At 37.1% G+C, this 23319-nt stretch overlaps 1 protein-coding gene across 3 annotated transcripts in view; it reads left to right on the top strand.

Annotated features, from left to right (window-relative positions):
• The window catches only part of LOC122817246 (E3 ubiquitin/ISG15 ligase TRIM25-like), a 1463860-nt gene that overhangs the window by 681782 nt on the left and 758759 nt on the right, over nucleotides 1-23319 (top strand). For all 3 annotated transcript variants that reach the window (XM_044090466.1, XM_044090465.1, XM_044090464.1), the window contains exon 4: nucleotides 16983-17154. In XM_044090466.1, coding sequence (XP_043946401.1) covers nucleotides 16983-17154 — 172 coding nt within the window. The remainder of the gene's footprint in view (nucleotides 1-16982; nucleotides 17155-23319) is intronic.

Here is a 23319-nt window from a genome sequence, read left to right as displayed (position 1 = left end):
CATTTCTCCCTGTATTATCTAGCGTGATAGTCTCATTATTAATATGTATATTACTATCTAGCAAACCACAATTAAGTAAAGGGGCATATCTAGTGTTCCTATGTGTTATTACCCACTTTTTTGTATCATCAATCAAATCACATGGATAACCTCTTTGTAAAAACATATTTTTCAGTGTATTTAGTTCATTTAAAAACACTTCCTCCTCACTTGTCATTCTAGAAACCCTAATCATCTGTCCTTTTACCACATTCTTTTTCAATAGTAAAGGATGATCACTTTCAAAGTGTAAATATGCATTTGAGAAATTTTCTTTTCGATAAATGGCAGATGTATATCTTTTAGTTGTTTCATCTTTCATTAATTCAACATCCAAATAATGGATAACATTTTTTTGAACCTCGTGTGTAAAACTAAGGAATGATGTACTCTTATTGATATATTCAATAAAATTATAAATATCTTTTTCAGGACCTTTCCATAAAATAAGAATATCATCCAAAAATCTATAGTAGCCGTGTATATACTGGTAATATTCTGATGTAAAAACATAGTTTTTCTCCCAATAAAGCATAACAATATTAGCGTAAATGGGAGCGCATGCCGCTCCCATTGCTACCCCTTCGATTTGGTGATAATATTCTCCCTGAAAATAAATATAATTGTTCTTCAATATCAGTTCCATGTTTTCAAGTATAATACGGAATTCGTCAGGTTCCAAAAAATCCATTTCTATAAGTGTTTTCTCAAACCATTCTAAACCGTTTTCATGGGGTATCACCGTAAATAAATCTTTAACATCAATAGTTACAAAGATAATCCTATCATTGTAACTATCGTTGTTAATTTTCCTTAATAAGTCCCATGAATCAATTAATATATGCTGGTATTTCAGATGATAACCTTTTAACTTAGTGTCAACATATATGGCTAATGGTTGTGTTTTTGAGCCTTGTGCTGACACAATAGGTCTCATGGGGGGATTGTTGACACATTTATGGATTTTGGGGATGCCGAATATCGCTGGTATAACAGGTTTACTAACTTTAAAAAACTCATATAGGTCTTTATCATATAGGCCTTGTAATAAATTATCCTCTATAGTATAATCTATTTTTTGATAAGAAATATTAATCTCATTTTTTGATACCATAGTATAACTCTGACTATTATTAAGTATATTCAGCATTCTTCTAGTGTAATCCCATTGGTCCATAATGACCATACCTCCCCCCTTATCAGGTTTCATTATTCTAACTTTATTGTTCTCTTTTAATGATTTAAGAAGCTCCTTTTCTTTGTAAGTTAAATTGGTCACATTTATATTGTCGCTTCTAGGATAATTAGTTCTAATAACACTACAAAGAACATTCTCAAAATTCTGGATGTCATGTTGAAGTGGTGGGTTAAAAGTACTACGCCTTTTTAAGCACCTAGACTCATCAACACTTTCTCTATCTTTAAAAATAACTGAAAAATTCAACCTTCTTGTAAAGAGCTTAATATCCAGTAAAATATTACTAATATTGGGTCTTTGGTATGGTACAAAAGTGAAGCCTTTTGTAAACAATTTAAAAAAAGTGTCATCTATCACCATCTCAGTAAAATTAAAAATATTAAAATCATGTGATGAGCAAATAATGGAATTAACTTGCTCATTTCCACCCTCATTTTCTGTGTAAGAACATAGTGAAACCAAATTCACATCCACGTCCTCCCTAGTTGTATTTATCTCCTGTTGCGTCGACAATCCCCGCCACCTGAGCATAGGATTGTTGCTGTGGAATCCTGTTTTTTAACCTCTGTGATCTCCTTGGGCCAAATTCCTCTAAAGGGAAATTATCACTATAATAACCTTCATGATAATCCACAACAGTATTACATACGTCCTCAGCCTGTGGACTCTGATCATCCATGTGTTCCGCCACTTTCATTTGATCAACATAATGTACATTAGTATAGTGATTACCTCCCCGATCATATTGTGCTCTATGGTAAAAGGTAGTGTCACTATACGCAGTGTTTAACTCATAATCCTTCAGGTCCCTTCTCAATTTTGAGATTTTCCTATTATAATTACGCGATGTAGTAACATCCACATCCTGTATAGTCCTGAAGTATACTTTTTTGTATGCATCTATCGAAAACAACAAGTCTTCAGATATTTCCTTATACAATCTGTCAATTATAATTTTGTCCTTTTCCATTCTGTTTTCATTGTGCTTCATAAGCAATTTAATTATTGATAACCCACACTCATTAAATAAAGCACACACTTCCTTAAATAATACTTTCTCTGTTTCAAAATTGATATTGTTTGGAAATTTTGTAATTCTAAGGCCCTTAGGGACAATGTTTTCATGCAGAAATTTACTAAAATACCAATTTTCCACTGACAAGTTTTTATACTTAGTTAATAACATTTTAAAAGTTTTACATTTATCTTTATATGTGGTATTGTTAATATGTTCTGGTTCTCTCACATTATTATATGAGAATGATTTGTTCAACCAGTTATTAAAGTCCATGTTATGATATTTAGCAAAGTCTTTATCTCTCTGATGAGGTGTAATATTTTGTCCAGCATTGTTCGATGGTCCTACTCTAACACTTTGCGAAGCAGGTGGACCACGGTGGGATTCATGGACACTATTATTTTGTAATAGAGGCACCACACCACTAGATCTAGGGCTACTCTGTGCACAAGGTATTGAATTCCCCACTTCCTCTTGTACATTGTTCTGCGAGTAGCTTTGAATAATTTTTATTAGTTCACTAAGTAGTGACTGGTCGCCGGACATAGTGCACAATATTGAATAAGGAACCACCAAAAAATATTCAATTTATAAAAACAACACTCTGTTCCTTTTCAATTGATACGTATTGCAAAGGACGTTAGAAAATGAACTCAGTCCAACGAAAAAACTGTAAACAGGATAGCGGCAGTTTTGTAATGTCAGTTAATAGGGTACTTTAAGAACCCGCACGAGCAACCAGAACTACCAGTACCTGTTAATGTAAGTGACTCAAGTCAATGTAGAAATTCCTCCACTGTAACCGATACTCCAAAAAACAACGATTCTCTCCAACAAACAGAACCCAGACGTAAATCTTGAACCAAGAGGCACGGAAACCACACAGGAAATACACCAACTGCAAAACGTACCACTCATGGTACTACGATAATACCCTCCAGTCACAGTAACCGGTCTGAAAGTTGCACCAATAACCGCCAGTCAATAGGAGTTACTGAATCCACTCAAAAGATACCTTGATCCGCCAGCTGAAAAACCAGGAACCAGAATACCAGCCAAAGGACCACACAATACAAAAACAGCAAGCAGATCCAACAGGAAATCCGATGGTGGAAAAGTAATCATCCGACTCTATGGCAAAATTTACACACAAAGCTTTATTACATCCACAACAAGTACGAGCAGCAAGGATTAAGCGCTTTCGTCTCCACCCTGGAGACCTCTTCAGAATCAATTAACACAAGAAAAAGCGCTGCTTTTATATACACATAAATAAAATAATTAACTAATTAATCACAATTACATTAATCACAATGACATAATTAAACTATTAAAAAATGTTCTGAAGCCCTTAAGGGTGTAGCGTGGTGTGTTACACAGGTTTCAAAACCACTTGTATCTACTATGTTCTTATATAATTCAAAAATATGTGGTGAAAAGAAGACAAAATAAATTAAAATAAAGGAACAATCTTCTTAAAATACCTCCCAGCTTCACAGTACCATATATTTGATATTTTGAATATAAAAATCTATAAAAAACATAACAATGTAGTTAATGTATGGAATTATAACAAAACCATAACCTAATATGTACACATATTTTGATACAATTATAATATGTGTACCTCTTATACTCATAGAACAAAGTGTCGGTGTTAAGATGATAATATTCTATATACGAGTGTATGTAAAAATATGTGTATATAAATATTTTTGTTTAAAAAATTTTGTTTAAAAAATACTAAATGTAATATGATATAATATAATAGTTGAGTATGTATAAATAGTGACATAAATAAATAATTGTGTTTTAATAAATATGTTAGTGTATAAAATATATAAGTATTTGTAATAAATATATATATAAATATATTAAAACCATATATAAAAAGTTTTTTTACAATGTAATTTAATTTTACATGATGGAGGAAAAAAGGAAAAAAAATGAGGGAAAAAATGATATTATCATGTATAGGTGTGTTTCTTTGGATCAGAAGCCAATAGTTTTAATGCCGGTGTGATGGATATACAATCATTTAACCCTTTTCCATTACACGCATCTAATCTAAGCTGCCATATCATTTCCCTATATGCCAGTTTAGTTTCCCAATCACCCCCTCTATCGGTAGGCTCAACAATTTCCAAGACCCAGAATTTAAAATTGGCATTAGAGCACACAATAGAATGCCTATACAGTGCATTATTCACATTCTTACGATTGATGTCTCTGATGTGTTCAGATATTCTTCTCGTAGGTGTCTCTCTGTTTTCCCTCGTAGTAGCACCAACAAAATTTACAATATGCCAAATAAACCAGGCCTTTTGTGTAGCAACTACTGTATTTGTTGGCTTTTAGGGTGGTTCGTAGACTGGGTAAACTTATCACCTTCTCACCAGCTATAAATGGACATTGAGGACATCTGTTACACCTAAAAGTCCCCCTCTTATTACTAATAGTAGAAAAATAACTACCATTACCAGATCCATCCTTTCCATATTCTAATATGTTTTTTAAATTATTATTCCTCCTATAACTATAAGTTAATTTATTCTTAAAAACATTCACTCTCGTAGGCATTGCCTTAAACATTTCCCATACACTATTGATACATCTCTTAAGCCATTCAATATTGTTGTAGTAGGTTAGGGTCAAGTAAGGGGTACTTTTCATCTGACCCCCATTTCTCCCTGTATTATCTAGCGTGATAGTCTCATTATTAATATGTATATTACTATCTAGCAAACCACAATTAAGTAAAGGGGCATATCTAGTGTTCCTATGTGTTATTACCCACTTTTTTGTATCATCAATCAAATCACATGGATAACCTCTTTGTAAAAACATATTTTTCAGTGTATTTAGTTCATTTAAAAACACTTCCTCCTCACTTGTCATTCTAGAAACCCTAATCATCTGTCCTTTTACCACATTCTTTTTCAATAGTAAAGGATGATCACTTTCAAAGTGTAAATATGCATTTGAGAAATTTTCTTTTCGATAAATGGCAGATGTATATCTTTTAGTTGTTTCATCTTTCATTAATTCAACATCCAAATAATGGATAACATTTTTTTGAACCTCGTGTGTAAAACTAAGGAATGATGTACTCTTATTGATATATTCAATAAAATTATAAATATCTTTTTCAGGACCTTTCCATAAAATAAGAATATCATCCAAAAATCTATAGTAGCCGTGTATATACTGGTAATATTCTGATGTAAAAACATAGTTTTTCTCCCAATAAAGCATAACAATATTAGCGTAAATGGGAGCGCATGCCGCTCCCATTGCTACCCCTTCGATTTGGTGATAATATTCTCCCTGAAAATAAATATAATTGTTCTTCAATATCAGTTCCATGTTTTCAAGTATAATACGGAATTCGTCAGGTTCCAAAAAATCCATTTCTATAAGTGTTTTCTCAAACCATTCTAAACCGTTTTCATGGGGTATCACCGTAAATAAATCTTTAACATCAATAGTTACAAAGATAATCCTATCATTGTAACTATCGTTGTTAATTTTCCTTAATAAGTCCCATGAATCAATTAATATATGCTGGTATTTCAGATGATAACCTTTTAACTTAGTGTCAACATATATGGCTAATGGTTGTGTTTTTGAGCCTTGTGCTGACACAATAGGTCTCATGGGGGGATTGTTGACACATTTATGGATTTTGGGGATGCCGAATATCGCTGGTATAACAGGTTTACTAACTTTAAAAAACTCATATAGGTCTTTATCATATAGGCCTTGTAATAAATTATCCTCTATAGTATAATCTATTTTTTGATAAGAAATATTAATCTCATTTTTTGATACCATAGTATAACTCTGACTATTATTAAGTATATTCAGCATTCTTCTAGTGTAATCCCATTGGTCCATAATGACCATACCTCCCCCCTTATCAGGTTTCATTATTCTAACTTTATTGTTCTCTTTTAATGATTTAAGAAGCTCCTTTTCTTTGTAAGTTAAATTGGTCACATTTATATTGTCGCTTCTAGGATAATTAGTTCTAATAACACTACAAAGAACATTCTCAAAATTCTGGATGTCATGTTGAAGTGGTGGGTTAAAAGTACTACGCCTTTTTAAGCACCTAGACTCATCAACACTTTCTCTATCTTTAAAAATAACTGAAAAATTCAACCTTCTTGTAAAGAGCTTAATATCCAGTAAAATATTACTAATATTGGGTCTTTGGTATGGTACAAAAGTGAAGCCTTTTGTAAACAATTTAAAAAAAGTGTCATCTATCACCATCTCAGTAAAATTAAAAATATTAAAATCATGTGATGAGCAAATAATGGAATTAACTTGCTCATTTCCACCCTCATTTTCTGTGTAAGAACATAGTGAAACCAAATTCACATCCACGTCCTCCCTAGTTGTATTTATCTCCTGTTGCGTCGACAATCCCCCGCCACCTGAGCATAGGATTGTTGCTGTGGAATCCTGTTTTTTAACCTCTGTGATCTCCTTGGGCCAAATTCCTCTAAAGGGAAATTATCACTATAATAACCTTCATGATAATCCACAACAGTATTACATACGTCCTCAGCCTGTGGACTCTGATCATCCATGTGTTCCACCACTTTCATTTGATCAACATAATGTACATTAGTATAGTGATTACCTCCCCGATCATATTGTGCTCTATGGTAAAAGGTAGTGTCACTATACGCAGTGTTTAACTCATAATCCTTCAGGTCCCTTCTCAATTTTGAGATTTTCCTATTATAATTACGCGATGTAGCAACATCCACATCCTGTATAGTCCTGAAGTATACTTTTTTGTATGCATCTATCGAAAACAACAAGTCTTCAGATATTTCCTTATACAATCTGTCAATTATAATTTTGTCCTTTTCCATTCTGTTTTCATTGTGCTTCATAAGCAATTTAATTATTGATAACCCACACTCATTAAATAAAGCACACACTTCCTTAAATAATACTTTCTCTGTTTCAAAATTGATATTGTTTGGAAATTTTGTAATTCTAAGGCCCTTAGGGACAATGTTTTCATGCAGAAATTTACTAAAATACCAATTTTCCACTGACAAGTTTTTATACTTAGTTAATAACATTTTAAAAGTTTTACATTTATCTTTATATGTGGTATTGTTAATATGTTCTGGTTCTCTCACATTATTATATGAGAATGATTTGTTCAACCAGTTATTAAAGTCCATGTTATGATATTTAGCAAAGTCTTTATCTCTCTGATGAGGTGTAATATTTTGTCCAGCATTGTTCGATGGTCCTACTCTAACACTTTGCGAAGCAGGTGGACCACGGTGGGATTCATGGACACTATTATTTTGCAATAGAGGCACCACACCACTAGATCTAGGGCTACTCTGTGCACAAGGTATTGAATTCCCCACTTCCTCTTGTACATTGTTCTGTGAGTAGCTTTGAATAATTTTTATTAGTTCACTAAGTAGTGACTGGTCGCCGGACATAGTGCACAATATTGAATAAGGAACCACCAAAAATATTCAATTTATAAAAACAACACTCTGTTCCTTTTCAATTGATACGTATTGCAAAGGACGTTAGAAAATGAACTCAGTCCAACGAAAAAACTGTAAACAGGATAGCGGCAGTTTTGTAATGTCAGTTAATAGGGTACTTTAAGAACCCGCACGAGCAACCAGAACTATAAACCAGTACCTGTTAATGTAAGTGACTCAAGTCAATGTAGAAATTCCTCCACTGTAACCGATACTCCAAAAAACAACGATTCTCTCCAACAAACAGAACCCAGACGTAAATCTTGAACCAAGAGGCACGGAAACCACACAGGAAATACACCAACTGCAAAACGTACCACTCACGGTACTACGATAATACCCTCCGGTCACAGTAACCGGTCTGAAAGTTGCACCAATAACCGCCAGTCAATAGGAGTTACTGAATCCACTCAAAAGATACCTTGATCCGCCAGCTGAAAAACCAGGAACCAGAATACCAGCCAAAGGACCACACAATACAAAAACAGCAAGCAGATCCAACAGGAAATCCGATGGTGGAAAAGTAATCATCCGACTCTATGGCAAAATATACTCAAAAAGCTTTATTACATCCACAACAAGTACGAGCAGCAAGGATTAAGCGCTTTCGTCTCCACCCTGGAGACCTCTTCAGAATCAATTAACACAAGAAAAAGCGCTGCTTTTATATACACATAAATAAAATAATTAACTAATTAATCACAATTACATTAATCACAATGACATAATTAAACTATTAAAAAATGTTCTGAAGCCCTTAAGGGTGTAGCGTGGTGTGTTACACAGGTTTCAAAACCACTTGTATCTACTATGTTCTTATATAATTCAAAAATATGTGGTGAAAAGAAGACAAAATAAATTAAAATAAAGGAACAATCTTCTTAAAATACCTCCCAGCTTCACAGTACCATATATTTGGTATTTTGAATATAAAATCTATAAAAAACATAACAATATAGTTAATGTATGGAATTATAACAAAACCATAACCTAATATGTACACATATTTTGATACAATTATAATATGTGTACCTCTTATACTCATAGAACAAAGTGTCGGTGTTAAGATGATAATATTCTATATACGAGTGTATGTAAAAATATGTGTATATAAATATTTTTGTTTAAAAAAATTTGTTTAAAAAATACTAAATGTAATATGATATAATATAATATAATAGTTGAGTATGTATAAATAGTGACATAAATAAATAATTGTGTTTTAATAAATATGTTATGTATGTGTTTTTAATTACCAGATAAAAGTTTCATTTTGCAAAGTATTTATAAGGTTTGACTTCCCTTAAAGATTCATTAGTGTCCTGAGATTTTTCTGTGACCAAGTGAATGACAGCATTCTCTCTAGTATTTACAAGATAAACTCATTCAATCTTCAGAATGTGTAAGGGTTCTTCATCACCCCAACCTTGTTTGCCTGTTCCTAGCAGTCATTATAACCCTCATTGCTGGTTGTCTTCCCAACGGAATAGATTAGTACTGAGAAGGCACATAGATCTTCAGTCTTGGATGGCTGCTTTCACAGGTCTAAGGCTAAAAACATTGCAGGATACATTTGGGATTCTTGGCTAGGCTTATAAGCACCCTAGTTGTCATTAGCCTAGAATTACCTCTGAACCTATTAACTATAATGTAATAACTTACTCCAAGGATGGCAGTGCCAGAGTATGCAACACTTTAGGTTTATAGGTAGGTACTAGGCTATCGGCCCAAGGGCCTAAGTAAGCCTAGCCAACAATGTTTCCTGGCTTACACCACTCAAGAAAGTTATTTTCCTGTGCCACTGTGGTGCACAGCCACAGAAGTGATCCCCGGGGTGTATATCCTATTTCCCATCCACTCATCAAGATTTTTCTTAAAGAGTGCTAATGAGGAACTTTGCTTGACATAGATGGGTAACTTGTTCCAGAGTATGGGAAGTCTCTGGGACAGAAATCTATCCCTCCAGCATGTCCTCTTTATTGCGGTGACTTGGTTTAGGTCCCTAGAGCATGTAGCTTGGAGGGATGAGGATTTCTTTAGGTATAGCATGTCCAACAGCTCTGGGTTTGCCATAGCTTTGTATGTTAGGCAGAGATCACCACGGAATAGGCAATATGCTATCGAGTAAAGCTGGAGTTTTTTGAGACGGTCCGTGTAGGGCATCTGTTTGAGGCCAGTAATCCTCTTTGTGAGATACTTCTGTGCACTTTCCAGCTGCTGCAGGTGTCTTGTGAGGTACATTCCAAAAGGGACGTTGTACTCTATAATGGGTCTGATGAGTGTCGAGTAGAGGGGAACAAAGACCTCTTTTTTCCTGGATGAGAACCCTTTTGTGATGAGGTGTGTCACATAGAAGGACTTCCTGACTACTGTGGCGATGTGATTATCAAAGGAGAGACTACTATCCACCTGGGTCCCAAGGTCTGTTATCACACATTTGGTGTTAAGTAGACTGCTGCCTATGTGGTAGTTCACAGGTAGAGAGTTTTTACCAAAGGGGATTGCAGTGCACTTTTTGGCATTGAGCTTGAGGCCATAGCTCTGATACCAGGCATCTGTCTCAGTGAAGCCCTTCTGTAGGATGTCCACATCATTTGCGGACTCGACTATGGCTCCTAGTTTGCAGTCATCTGTGAACTTCATTAGCCAGAGGCTTTCTGTGTTAGCCTGTACTTCAGAGAAATAGATACCAGGCAGGAGAGGTCCCCAGACTGAACCCTGTGGTACTCCACTTGTCACTGGTTTGAAGTCAGATTTGGAGTCTGCAACTTTTACAGTGTGGGTTCTGTCAGTGAGTCAGTTGGCAACCCATCTTTTGACATAGGGATTTATACCTAGTTTAGTGAGTTTAGCTATAATTCCAGAATGGGGGATGGTGTTGAAAGTCTTGGCGAGGTCAAGATAGGCTGTGTGAACCACCTTACCCTTGTTTGCCTCTTTGGTGACTCCCTCAAAGAAGTCGATCAGTTTCAGGAGGCATGATCTGCCTTTCACAAACCCTTATTGGGTGGGGTCCAGAGTTTGGAGTTTACCAATGTCTTTGTTTGAGTTCCATGATGATACGTTCCATAGCCTTGCAGACCAGGCTCGTCAGGCTAATAGGGCGATAGTTCCTGGGATCAGTGGTGGCTCCTCCTTTGTGGAGTGGGATAACTGTTGCTGTTCGTCATTCAGTGGGCACAAAGCCTGATGTGAGGCTATGATTGAACATGGTGCTTAAGTGGGGAGCCAGTTCGTTCTGAAGTTCATGTAAAATGCAGCCTGGGATGTTGTCCAGTCCCATGGATGCTGTGTTTTTGGCTTTAAAGAGTGCAGCTTTTACTTGCGTAGTTGTGATTACAGGGACTCTACATTCTTCCTGTATAGATATGGGCCCTTTAGGGAGTGGGAGGTGGGTAAAGTTAGCACTGAACCTATTTGTCAGGATGTTGGCAATATCAATTGGTTCTGTAATTTTCGTGCCGTTGTGGTGTAACTCAGAGCAGATCTGGGTGTTGCCGTTAAGATTCATGACATAGCTATAGAATGCTTTGTTGTTGTCCTTAGAATCAGTGATGATTTTGTTTTTGTAGCTAGCTTTGGGGGCTCCTCCAATCATGGGATTTTACTGTCTTTTGCAACAGTTTCTGTCTCATTTATTACATCCTCAGTAGTAGATAATTTAGATATTACAGCTGAAAACTGAAAAGAAAGGACTCAGAGTAAAAAGTAGAAACTGCAGCCTGTAGGCTTCTTTCCTCATGGAAACGTGTTTTCTGTAGAAGGATCAGTGGCTCCTGGTTTGTATTACTTCCCCACCTCAGTACCTGTCAACAAACCATAGTTCTTCCTCAGACTGAGGGACTGGTGCCAGAGGTCATCTGGGCATAGCAGGTTTCCATTTGAGAATTTCTAAACTTTCAATAACAGATACACCCTTGTGAATACTATTATGGACTTCTCTGAAGGACTGGTGCCAGATGTCACCTGGATGTAACATGTTTCCATTTAAGAATTCCTAGACTTTTACAGATAAATAGTTTATACCATGCCTGCACAGAGTGCTATGGTACTCTGGTGTTAGTTTAAAAAATCCTTCTTATAAACTGTAGCAAACTGCTTGCTGGAAATGTAGCAAACAGATGCTACAATTTATGCCCTGACTGCATGGAACACTACAGCAAAGACTTCTTTTTTTTCCTTTTTTACTTTTGAACTGTAGCAAGCTAGACCACACACACAGTGCTAGAGCATGAAGTTTAACCACAAATGCAGTATTGCATTAGAGATCAGGATCCACTGATCGTGTCCCCCAACACTTTGTGCCGGGGGCATTTGCCCCACTTGCCACACCCTAGCTACGCTACTGTCTCATTTATTGCCTCCTCAGTAGTAGATAATTTAGATATTACAGCACAATGATAAAACAAATGAACTTCACATTTTTCTGATCTAACTTTCTGCATACCTTCCAAATAATGATATGTAGTCAATTTCAGTCTTAGTGTTATCCCTCTTTAAAGCATAATCTCTCTTTTTCTTACTTTAAATACAACATCCTTAAACATTCTTCTACAACTTCAAATATTTTTATTTATCTTTGTTTCTTAGTATAGTCATAGTTACAAATTTTCTAATTTCCTCAAACAGCCACTTGCTTTTCTTCATTTGGGTAGAGGCATGTAATGCACCAATATGAATAAAAGCCCTTGCTTCTTAAGGCTTACTGTCTAAAGCACTAATAATATTGTCCCAAACATGTCTGTATGTTGGTTCCCCCCTTTACTTCTCTTAATTTTTTTAACAGGCTTTATCCTTTGGCAATTGGTACATTTTGCAAATTTACAGTCCTCTGTGTTACTATAGCAGCATAAGAAACATTGTTTTTGCTTTCTTAAAGGACAACAACGGGATATTAAAGCAGATTGCTCAACCTGATGATTTAGCATCATATGTATATAGATTGCCATCATATGTTAAGGATGTATTTTCTCTTATTAATTGTATAAAAACTATAAGATGGGAAGAAAGTATGTATTTTGTGGTGATAGATGTAGTGAGCTTATATACAAGCATAAAACATGAGGATGGACTGTTGGCTGTTAAGCAATGTATAGGTGATACAGTTGTTGCTGATTATGTGTTAGAATTGCTACACATGTGTTTAAACAATAACATATTTGAGTTTAACGGAGATATCTATAGACAAAGGCAAGGTACAGCCATGGGGGCTGCATTTGCTCCCAGTTATGCCAATATATTTATGGGTATATTTGAGAATAAATATATATATACCAATTCTTTTTATAAAAAAATATGTCTATGGATATTTCCGTTATATTGATGATTTGTTGTTTGTATGCAGGGGAGGGCAAGATAGTATTCATCAGTTTTTGATGGAAATAGAGAATAATAATATGAATATAAAATTTGATGGATTACAAATGGGTAATACAGTACAATATTTGGACATTACCTTAAAAGGACATAATAATTTATTGATAGAACATCAAATACATAGGAAGTTCCAGGGTTCAGGTTCGGTGTTGTATGGCACTAGTTACCATCCACCACATGTAATTAAATCTATTCCTTACACTGAATTTAATAGAGTGAAGCGACTATGTAGTAACCCTAACATTAGGGAGAAAGAATATCTATTAAGTTATAATAAATTTAAGAACAGAGGATATCCTGAGAGTGAATTAAAATATAGTCTTAAAAAAATTAAGAATAATTATAAAAATGGTAGTATTGGTAATAACTGTAATAAGAAAGAAGTAAAAGATATGGTTTATTTTGTTTCAACATATTCCATACTGTCTGAACAAGTTAAGACACGAGTAGTGTTCAGCTGGAATGTTCTTAAAAAGGAACTGGAATTTCTGAACAACAATGGGCTTAGTTTCTCTTATAGTAGAGGAAGGAATGTTCAGGATTTCATAGTACATAGTCGATTTAAAACACCAAGGATGTTAATGTATAAACAAGTGAAACATCAAGGTACTAGAAAATGTGGAAAGTGTACCATATGTAAGTATATAGTTCCACAGTTTAAAATTATTAATGGAATTGCTTTTGAAACTAAAGGAACTTTTAATTGTAAATCAGAACAAGTTATTTATGGTATAGAATGCCCTTGTGGCAAATTTTATATCGGAGAAACTAAAAGAACGTTGTGTTGTAGGTTAAAAGAACATGTTAGAGATATTAAAAATCAGAAAGAAAGTAGCCCTTTAGCAGTACATTTTTATAAGTATCATAATAGTAAACCTGACAATTTAAAAGCCACAGTATTGGATAAAGTTAATAATGAGGTATATTGTAGTGAACATTATGTAAAACAAATATTAAGGAGAAAGGAATTATGTCTTATACTAAAATTTAATACTTTAAATCCAAATGGACTGAACCATGATTGTTCTTGGAAAAGTTTGGTATAAGTCCATGAAAAATGTATATATTCCTTTTTGTATAGATGTTTTTTTAAACACATTTTTTACTGCTTGTAGTTTGTCTTCTTAATTGGTAATTAATTGAGAGTAATTACTTGATTGTTAGTAGAGGTGTGTCTTTTGAAATGTATTTAAAGTGAGTATTCAGTGTTGTGGAATTTTTACTCTGTAAAGGCAAGTTTTGCCGAGGCGCTAGAGAAAATTATTTGTGGAGAAGAAGTTATTGTGCTTTTTACCTTCGAGTGGATTAAATTATTATCCAGAAGTGCAGTGGAGTTTTTCTTTCGTGGTAATACAGATTGCTCAACCTGCTGTCTGTTTTAGTCCCTGTTCATTGATACAGCCTCGAAAAATCACCTATGCAGCTTTAAAAACTAATCCACTCAACTGTTTTCCCTGTTAGGCTTCCTACCTTTCCATACTGTTTTGCTTTCACTTTGAAATCCAAGTTGAAAAACCTCTAGCTGGTTCTGAAATGATGATGTCACATCTGCCAGAGCTCTTCCTCTAGCTACTACGACGTTTCCTCCCCCAAAGTGATTTAATCCCCGCCTGATTTGCATGCTGTATAGAAGAACCAGTGAACATCACACATTGCCCAGCCCACTCTTAACCTAGCAAAAATGTCAAACTATAATCTCACTTTTCTGAAGAGCCCTACCAATATGTGACAAAGTATAGGCAGAAGCACTGTAACAGCTGCAAAAACTAAGAGCATAAATTTGCAATGACCATGCGTAGACATTAATTGCATGTTTTTACATAAGAAGCAGATGTCTGTCACAATTAATCGGCAACACTACATCAGATTACAAGAAGTATGCAATACAGTAATAATCTTAAATTACCACTTAAAAAAAACATGTGGTTGCTGTTATGCAAGTCTGTGAAATATTTTGTTTATAGTGCATCATTTGTTAGCTATTTAACCAAACAGGAAGGAAAAATAAGTGGGAGTTTGATGCTTTGCAAAATAGTGATTATTCCTAGTGCTATGGAGCTTGGTTCTAAATTTCACAGGCGGAGTGCAACAAAAAAAGTCACCTACTGTAAGGAAGGAAAGGCTGACAAGAAACCAATACATTAGTCTGGTCACCTGCTGTGAGCTGTCAATCACATGCAGATAATGGGTCAAATTACCAGTAGCTCTTTGACAGCTAGGGAAGGTAGGTGTGAAGAGATACCTTGAAGAACTAGATTTCAGCCTTCACAAAAGAAATCAAGTTAGCATTTCTAAGAAGAAAGAGCAATAAAATGTACTTTTCAGTTCTGTTCTGTAGCATTTGCACTGCTTGTATGAAGTAGTCATTGAAAAAGGATAAAAACACTGACAGGAGTTTTAGGGAAAACATGGCAGATCTGATGCAATTTTTTGGAGACAAACAATGCATTCTGGGATACTTAGAGGCAGACTAAACAGTCAGAATTATTTCAAGATGCCAGACCCCATGTGGTCAGAGTCAGAAATTGCGTATAAAAATATCTAAAAAGCTCTAAATAGTCCGAGTGGTGTTAAAATGTAGGAAACACCAAACCATGATGAAATAAACATGTTTTTTTGTGTCTGTGGGTGTGGTTGTCCTTTAATTAACAAAGTAATTTTTTGTAGATTCATATCTACACCTTTCTTGCCAATTGACACATCTCTATCTTCCACACAACAAAAAAAACACTCATCTTGCATCTCATTGTCCTCACTTAATCAAGTGTTTGGGTACAGTATTTGACCCCATAACTGTCATATCATCTGAAGGTTCCATCTCATCCATCATGCTGCTTAAAATCTTGTTTTAAAATCCACCATGTTGTACTTCACTTATAATTAAGTGTGCTGTTGGATTTGGATATAAATAAGTCCATACTGTTTGTATCCAGAATGCACATGTTAAACTCCTTGTGTTCTCATTCTGCCATCAAAGTTTTAGCAAATGCTTGTGGACCATGCACACAGTCGTCCTCTGCATCCTCCATTATTTTGTCTTCTGGTCTCTGCCTTCTGGCTACCCAATATTAACTCAGAAAAGTGGTGTGATATGTATTTTGGCACCTTCAGATCTGATCAAAGTCTCAGCCTGGGCATTACTGCTGTTCAATAAATTCTTGAATTTAGGGACTTAGGAATGTATATCAACCCAAACATACATGTTAAAAATAACACTGTATTGTTAAGGCAACATGTATGTATTTGGGCAGTTTGAAGGTTCAGCAGTTCACCTACAGGATGCCTTTGGTATGTAGGGAGGAAAGTACAGTTAATGTAGAGTAGTGAATGTGACGACTGTCACAAAAGTCACTCTCGCTGGGGACCAGACTAACAATTGAAAGGATATGATGCAACAGTTGTTAGCCCCTGGAGCCCTGTGTTGCCCACCTGTGGACAACAGTGTATAATAAATGGATATTACATATACCTGCTTCATAACTGGAGTTGACTAGTGTGGATGCGCTCTTGTGGTAAGGGTGCTTAAGGACCCATTGTGACAGTTTAGCAGTTTTATGTCAGTACTCTAATTGTAGTGTACATATTTGTGTAAATATATATATATATATATATATATATATATATATATATATATATATATATATATTTTGTTAGTAAGAAAATAAGTCATTACAAATGGGTACCTACAGTAATTTTCATTAGAATGGCACTGCAACTTTTTGAAAACATTTTTTCACTTTTGGAATTAAACATTAAGGACTGAAAAATGAAGTATATTCAACTGTGTTTACTATTTTATTTTTTATTTATTTTTTAGGCTGTATCAGAACTACCAAGTTCAGGAATAAAGAATATTTTCGTTCCAAAGCATGACATTGATCATAAGAAGCTGCAGTACAGTTGTGATAATGCAACAGCCCTCAAGGATGTTCTTAAAATGGCAGTAACGCAACAACTGGAACAGCGACTACAACTTTCTAGAAAAACAGGTTTCTGAAGTCATGCATTGTTATATGATACGTTTCATAGGTTCATAGGTATTTACTTGGCTAATGACCACTAGGGCCTTTTTAAACCTAGCTATGCATCTTAAATCTCTGACAAGTTCTGTTACCCTTGGTAAATGTAAGCAGGGGCTTGGGAGATGAAACATTTACAAGCAGGGGCCTGGGAAATGATCCATTTACAGACTGCCTGTGAATTTTAGAGACATGAGCACCAAACAATGGATGAATTTTCTGGTCCCCATCCAGTTGTTCAAGCTATACTTGAATTGGTTAAGGGAGGAACTGTGCTTCACATGGATCTCTGGGATACATACCTGTCTGTCTAGCAGTTCCTGTTTATATCACAGGCAAGGTTTAAGTTTTAGAACAGGTAATTCTGGTGCTGTTTGTTTTGTAGATATGCAGGAGGTCCATTAAAGTGAGGTCTGACATTGCCTTTTATGCCAGGCATAGATCTCCCCTCAACAGCCTGTAAGAGAAAGAGTACAGGGACAGGGCCTTGAGGTGGTCTGCGTTAGAGAAGGGGACAAGGTGCTTACCCATTATATTCTTTTAGTGGGTCACTTTTGACTAATTCTGTCTTTTCTTGTTCATTTCTTAAACTTTTTTTTATCATAAGTTCATAGGTTGGTACTAGGCTATCGGCCCTAGGGCCTATACAAGCCTAGCCATAACAATTCCCTGGCTATTTCTTCCCACACTATTTACTTCCCTGGACCCCTGTCTAGCAGGGTGACTGACATGATCCCTGGGGTGAATTTCCTTTCTCACATCCAGTCATCAAGGTTCCTTTTGAAGAGGGCCAAAGAGGTGCTCTGCTTGACATGTATGAGCAGTTTGTTGCAGAGTCTGGGGAGTCTCTGGGTCAGGAACCTATCCCTCCAGCATGTTTTTTTTGTTGTGATGACAAGGTTTAGATCCCTGGAGCGTGTGGCTCTGAGGGATTGGGATTTCTTTAAGTGTAGCATGTCCAACAGCTCTGGGTTTGACATGGCCCTGTATGTTAAGCAGAGATTGCCTCGGAGTAGAGGATATGCGAGAGAGTATAGCTGGAGGTTTTAAGGTGGTCAGTATAGGTCATCTGCTTTAGGCCTGTGATTCTTTTAGTGAGGTATTTCTGTGGCCTTTCCAGTTGTTGCAGATGTCTTGAGAGGTACATACCAAATGGGGCATTGTACTGTATAATCAGTCTAATGAGGGATGTGTACAGTGGGACAATGACCTCCTTTTTTCTGGATGAAAAGCCCTTAGTGATGAGGTGTGCCACATAGAGGGATTTCCTGACTTTTGTGGCAATGTGGTTATTGAAGGCGAGACCACTGTCCACCTGTGTCCCTAAGTCTTTTATCACACTTTCGATGTTTAGTGTATTGCCACCTATGTGGTAATTCATGGGTACATGTTTTTTCCTAAGGGGATAACTATACATTTCTTGGCATTGAGCTTGAGCCTATGGCTCTGGCACCAAACATCTGTTTCTGTAAGGCTCTTTTGTAGAGTATCGACATCATTTGGGGATTCAATAATGGCTCCCAGTTTGCAGTCATCTGCAAACTTTGTTAGCCAGAGTCCCTTAGTGTTGGCCTGTACTTCAGAGAAGTAGATGCCAAACAAGAGAGGTCCCATGACTGAACCCTGAGGTACTCCACTTGTCTGGAGCTGGATGTGGAGTCAACTACTTTTACAGTGTGGGTTCTGTCAGTAAGCCAGTTGACAACCCATAGAGTGACATACGGATTAATGCCCAGCTTAGTAAGTTTATTTATGATTCCAGAGTGGGGGATGGTGTCAAAGTCCTTGGCGAGGTCCAGATAGGTTGTGTGGACTGCCTTACCCTCGTCCACGCCTCTGGAGACTGATTCAAAGAAGTAAATCAGGTTCAGGAGACAAGATCGGCCCTTCACGAACCCAAACTGGGTGGGGTCCAGTGTTTTAAGGTTGCCAATGTCTTTGTTTATAATGACCTTGCAGATCATGCTTGTCAGACTGATGGGGCAGTAGTTCCCGGGATCCAGGGTGGATCCCCCCTTGTGGAGTGGGATAACTGTAGCTGTGCGCCACTCAGTGGGCATGAAGCCTGAGGTGAGGGTGTGATTAAACATGACACTTAGGTGAGGTGCCATTTCATTTTGTAGTTCATGTAGTACACAGCCTGGGATGTTATCTGGTCCCATGGATGCTGTATTCTTAGCTTTGGAGAGTGCGTTTTTTTACCTGTGTGGCTGTTATTACCGGAATTTGGCAATCTTCCGGTATTGAGATGGGCTATTTAGGGGGTGAAGTTGGCACTGAATCGATCTGCCAGGATATTGGCAATATCCTCAAGATCAGTATATTTAATGCCATTCTGTTGTAGATCAGAGCATTGCCATTTAGATTCTTGACATAGTTATGGAATGGCTTGTGGTGGTCTTTGGAATCTTTGGTAATTTTATTTTTATTATTTTATTATTCAAAACATATTAAGCTGATGCTAACACATTATGAAAGGTTAGGGAGAGGGAAGATTTGAGCAGTCTGTTAGAAAACAGTGAAAAAGAGAGACCAAAGACACAGTGACTGATTAATGTACAGCTGTACTTTGCAACAAATGGCACCCATCCATTACATCCCAGAAGTTATCCCATGTTGGACAGAATTTGTTGCAGTACACTAAGTGCATGGTTATATTAGAAACTTAACAGATGTGGACACACAAGTAGTTGACCAGTATTAATTGCAAGTTGTGTGACTGCATGTGAATGTGACCACCTCTGAGGTAATTCATGTAATTGCCCCTAAAAATAAGGCATAATACTCATATACATGCTTAATGAGAGAGAGAGAGACAGAGCAGACAGATAAAAGCCAAAGGCACTTTCAGGAGCAGCTCTTGGACTCAAGACCATATATTCCTCCTGACTTCTTCTGACACTGTTCATGCTTGTAGGATGCTGGGTGTTCATAAAGGCATTAAGTTAAGCTCATCACCACTGGGGTCTGATGTTAGGGGCTTACATGGTCTGGACATGGTTCTTTTCTGATGGGAGAATATGACACAAATAAAAATACTACAGTCCTGTTTCAATCAAACTCCTGTCTCTCTTTTTATCTGGGGCAAGTAAGTGGGACCTGTTATCCTATAAATCCAGCTAAGGAATTTTACTCAAATGCCATCCACATCTTTCAGGAAGAAGCCAAAAAGTATATCCATCTTGCTTTATTATAGTGACACTGTGTTTATTACAGAAACTTGTCTTGATTCAGTTGTGGACCTATTCTTGCAATGAGTATTGCTCAGGCTCTGGATTGCATTGCATAAGTGGAAATTCCTTAAGATTCCAAGAGCAGGATAAGTTATTTCTTACACTTATTTCACTGAACTGCACTTCTGAAACACTTATAATTGTGCTATACAGTTGATCTACTACATTTTGCACTGTTATAAAGCTTTTTTTACTGTTTCACTGCATTTATGTACTGTTTTATACTGTTTTAACTGTATTTTTCATTGCTAGATACTGTTTCATTAATCTAATTGCATGTTTACTGAATTACTTAACTGTAAACTGCTTTTTCATACTGAGAGTTGTATTTTCTGTTTGTGAGTGCTCTGTCCGAGCTTTTCTGTCCATTTTTGATTTTTTGAGGTTTCTGTGTTCTACAGCTAGGAACTGTAATAGTGTGCATTACTATAATTGTTTGTTTACAGTTAAAAGCATTCTTCTGCTTGATCCTTGATCTGTTTAAACCTTTCATTTAGTGGCTACAGCTAGGAACTGTAATTTTTCACACCTTACCCACCCTAGTGTTGTGTGTTCTTATACTTGGTGGATTTGCAGTTGCCCGCCCATACTGTATATCTGATCTGTGACACTCTTCCCAGTCTAGTGTCATTAGTTCTCTCAATCTAAGAGAGAACATTTGTGAAGGCCAACCCACTGAGATTCCTAACGTTGAATTAACTTCTATTCCAGCTTTCTCCATTTCTTTTACTGAAAAAAAATTCTAAGCTTGCTTCCCCCCTTTCCTGTGGCAGGTCTTGTCCAGATACGGATTTGCTGTGTCCAGGACTGTTTGTGAGCTCCTAAGCACCCCCCCTTAACTGGGGTTAAACTATTCCTGGCGCCATAAAGTCTGTTCTTCAAATTTTCCCTTGCAGCTAGTCAGCTTTTTAGTTTTAACATTCAGATCTGTTTCTTTGAGCTCAGCACTTGTTCAGAACTCATAGTAAGCACTAAATAAGTTACAAATTACTACAGCACTCAACTTTCCTCACTTGTCTAGAGGAAAACAGTTTTTAGTACTTAATAAATAAGCACCTATTCAGGCATGTCTAAAGGTCAGCTTCCGGTGTTTTCTCCTGTCTACCTGATGAATCTGGGCATCTTGGGACAATGCAGCAATTGCCTCATGTACACAGACAGCCCTTTCCTCCTACCACCCAACACTACGACCTGTGAGAGATGCACTTACATAACCAAACTGGAAACAAAGCTCTCTTCACCAAAGACTGGACTAGACAGTCAAGAGGAGAAGATAAGCACTTTCACCGCACTGCACCACACTCATCACATAGTCCCTCAAAACCTACACCACCAAAAAACACACACACAAGCACAAAACACACACCTACATTTGCGGTGGCTCTCAGTACAAATCTGCCCAAACAACAGAGACCTCCAAAGCAGAAATGCAAGCAACCTCCACCCCCCCCCCCAACACAACCCAAATGACACACATAAGGCATAACGTACTCAACACTCTAGTCATAGGTGACTCTGTAGTCAGGCACACTGATGTTCCACTCACCAGGCTAAACAAGGAAAAAGTTGCTTTCAGCTGCCTGTCAGGTGCCAGGATCCACCACATAACGCACGCACTCAGGTCACTCCACAACAAGTACAAATATGACTCTGTCATTGCCCATGTTGGTGTGAATGACCTGAGACGTACCTCCCTGGACTACATGAAAAGAGACATGGAGGAGCTCTCCAATCTTGTAGCCCAGGCAGGTATGACCCTAGCCCTGAGTAGCATCCTGCCATCACCCAGAATGATACCGCAGTACAAGGACAAAATGATTGACTTCAGCAATTGGCTAAGCTTCTGGTGTCATTCTAAGGGAATCCAGTATCTGTCTGCCTGGGATGACATGATCGACAGACCATGCTGCTTTGCAAGAGATGGCCTGTACTTGTCGCCCTTGGGATTCTGGATACTAGCAAAGGCTCTTGCCACCCCTATAGCGCCTTTATTAGGCAAGGTTCAAATGACAAATTCACTACCATAACAGGTACAAGCAAGCAAAATCTGAGGGTAATACTGCTCAATGCTAGAAGTCTAAACCTCAAAATGCACTCACTCAAGGCACTCCTTAAAATGGAGAACATTGACATTTGTGCAGTGACAGAGACCTGGTTCAGAGCTCCAGAGAGCACCCCTGCATTACCAGGCTATAATTCATACCACACCTTGTGGCCTCCAAACCTGGACCGAAACACTAAAGGTGGAGGCATGTCCATATTCATTAAGGATATCCACACATCCAAGCTAGTTGCTCAGCATAATGCATCCGAGATTATCCAAGTTCAACTAACTCTGGAAAATGTTAAGGTACAACCCGACACTCTAATAATGGGTGATTTCAATTACCCTACTATTAACTGGGAAAACTACTCATGTACCAACTCTTTTGCTCAACGTTTTCTGGAAATCATCAATTCCAATGCCTTGGATCAACTTATCCACACCCCCACCAGGGGCAGCAATATCCTAGACCTCCTCATCACCAACATGGGTGACCGGTGTTCCACACCAGAGGTCAGCTCCTCATTGGTCAGATCCGACCACAAGCTAATCACCCTAGACATCCCCACCCCCCCCCCCCATTAGGAAAACAACCGTAAAAAAATTCTCCAAGGCCAACTTCACGCTTCTTAAGACAGAAGTGGCAAACTTTACGACACCCATGCAGATGGACAATAGAGGTATGACTGCTGAATCCTACTAAATGCACTTTATAAGCACTTACACAAGTTCATGGATCGTGCTATCCCTAACAGAACCAAGATGTTATTCTCCAAAAAAGGAAGCCAATCTGGTGGTCTTCTGCCATAAACAAACTCTACAACAGAAGAAAGAAACTGTTGCAAAAAAGAGTAAAAT

The sequence above is a fragment of the Protopterus annectens genome, chromosome 12.part0, assembly GCF_019279795.1.
Source record: "Protopterus annectens isolate FY-2018-M chromosome 12.part0, PAN1.0, whole genome shotgun sequence".
NCBI classification, from domain to species: domain Eukaryota; kingdom Metazoa; phylum Chordata; order Ceratodontiformes; family Protopteridae; genus Protopterus; species Protopterus annectens.
The sequence above is the reverse complement of the archived record's forward strand: the minus strand, read 5'-3'. Positions and strand labels throughout refer to the sequence as shown.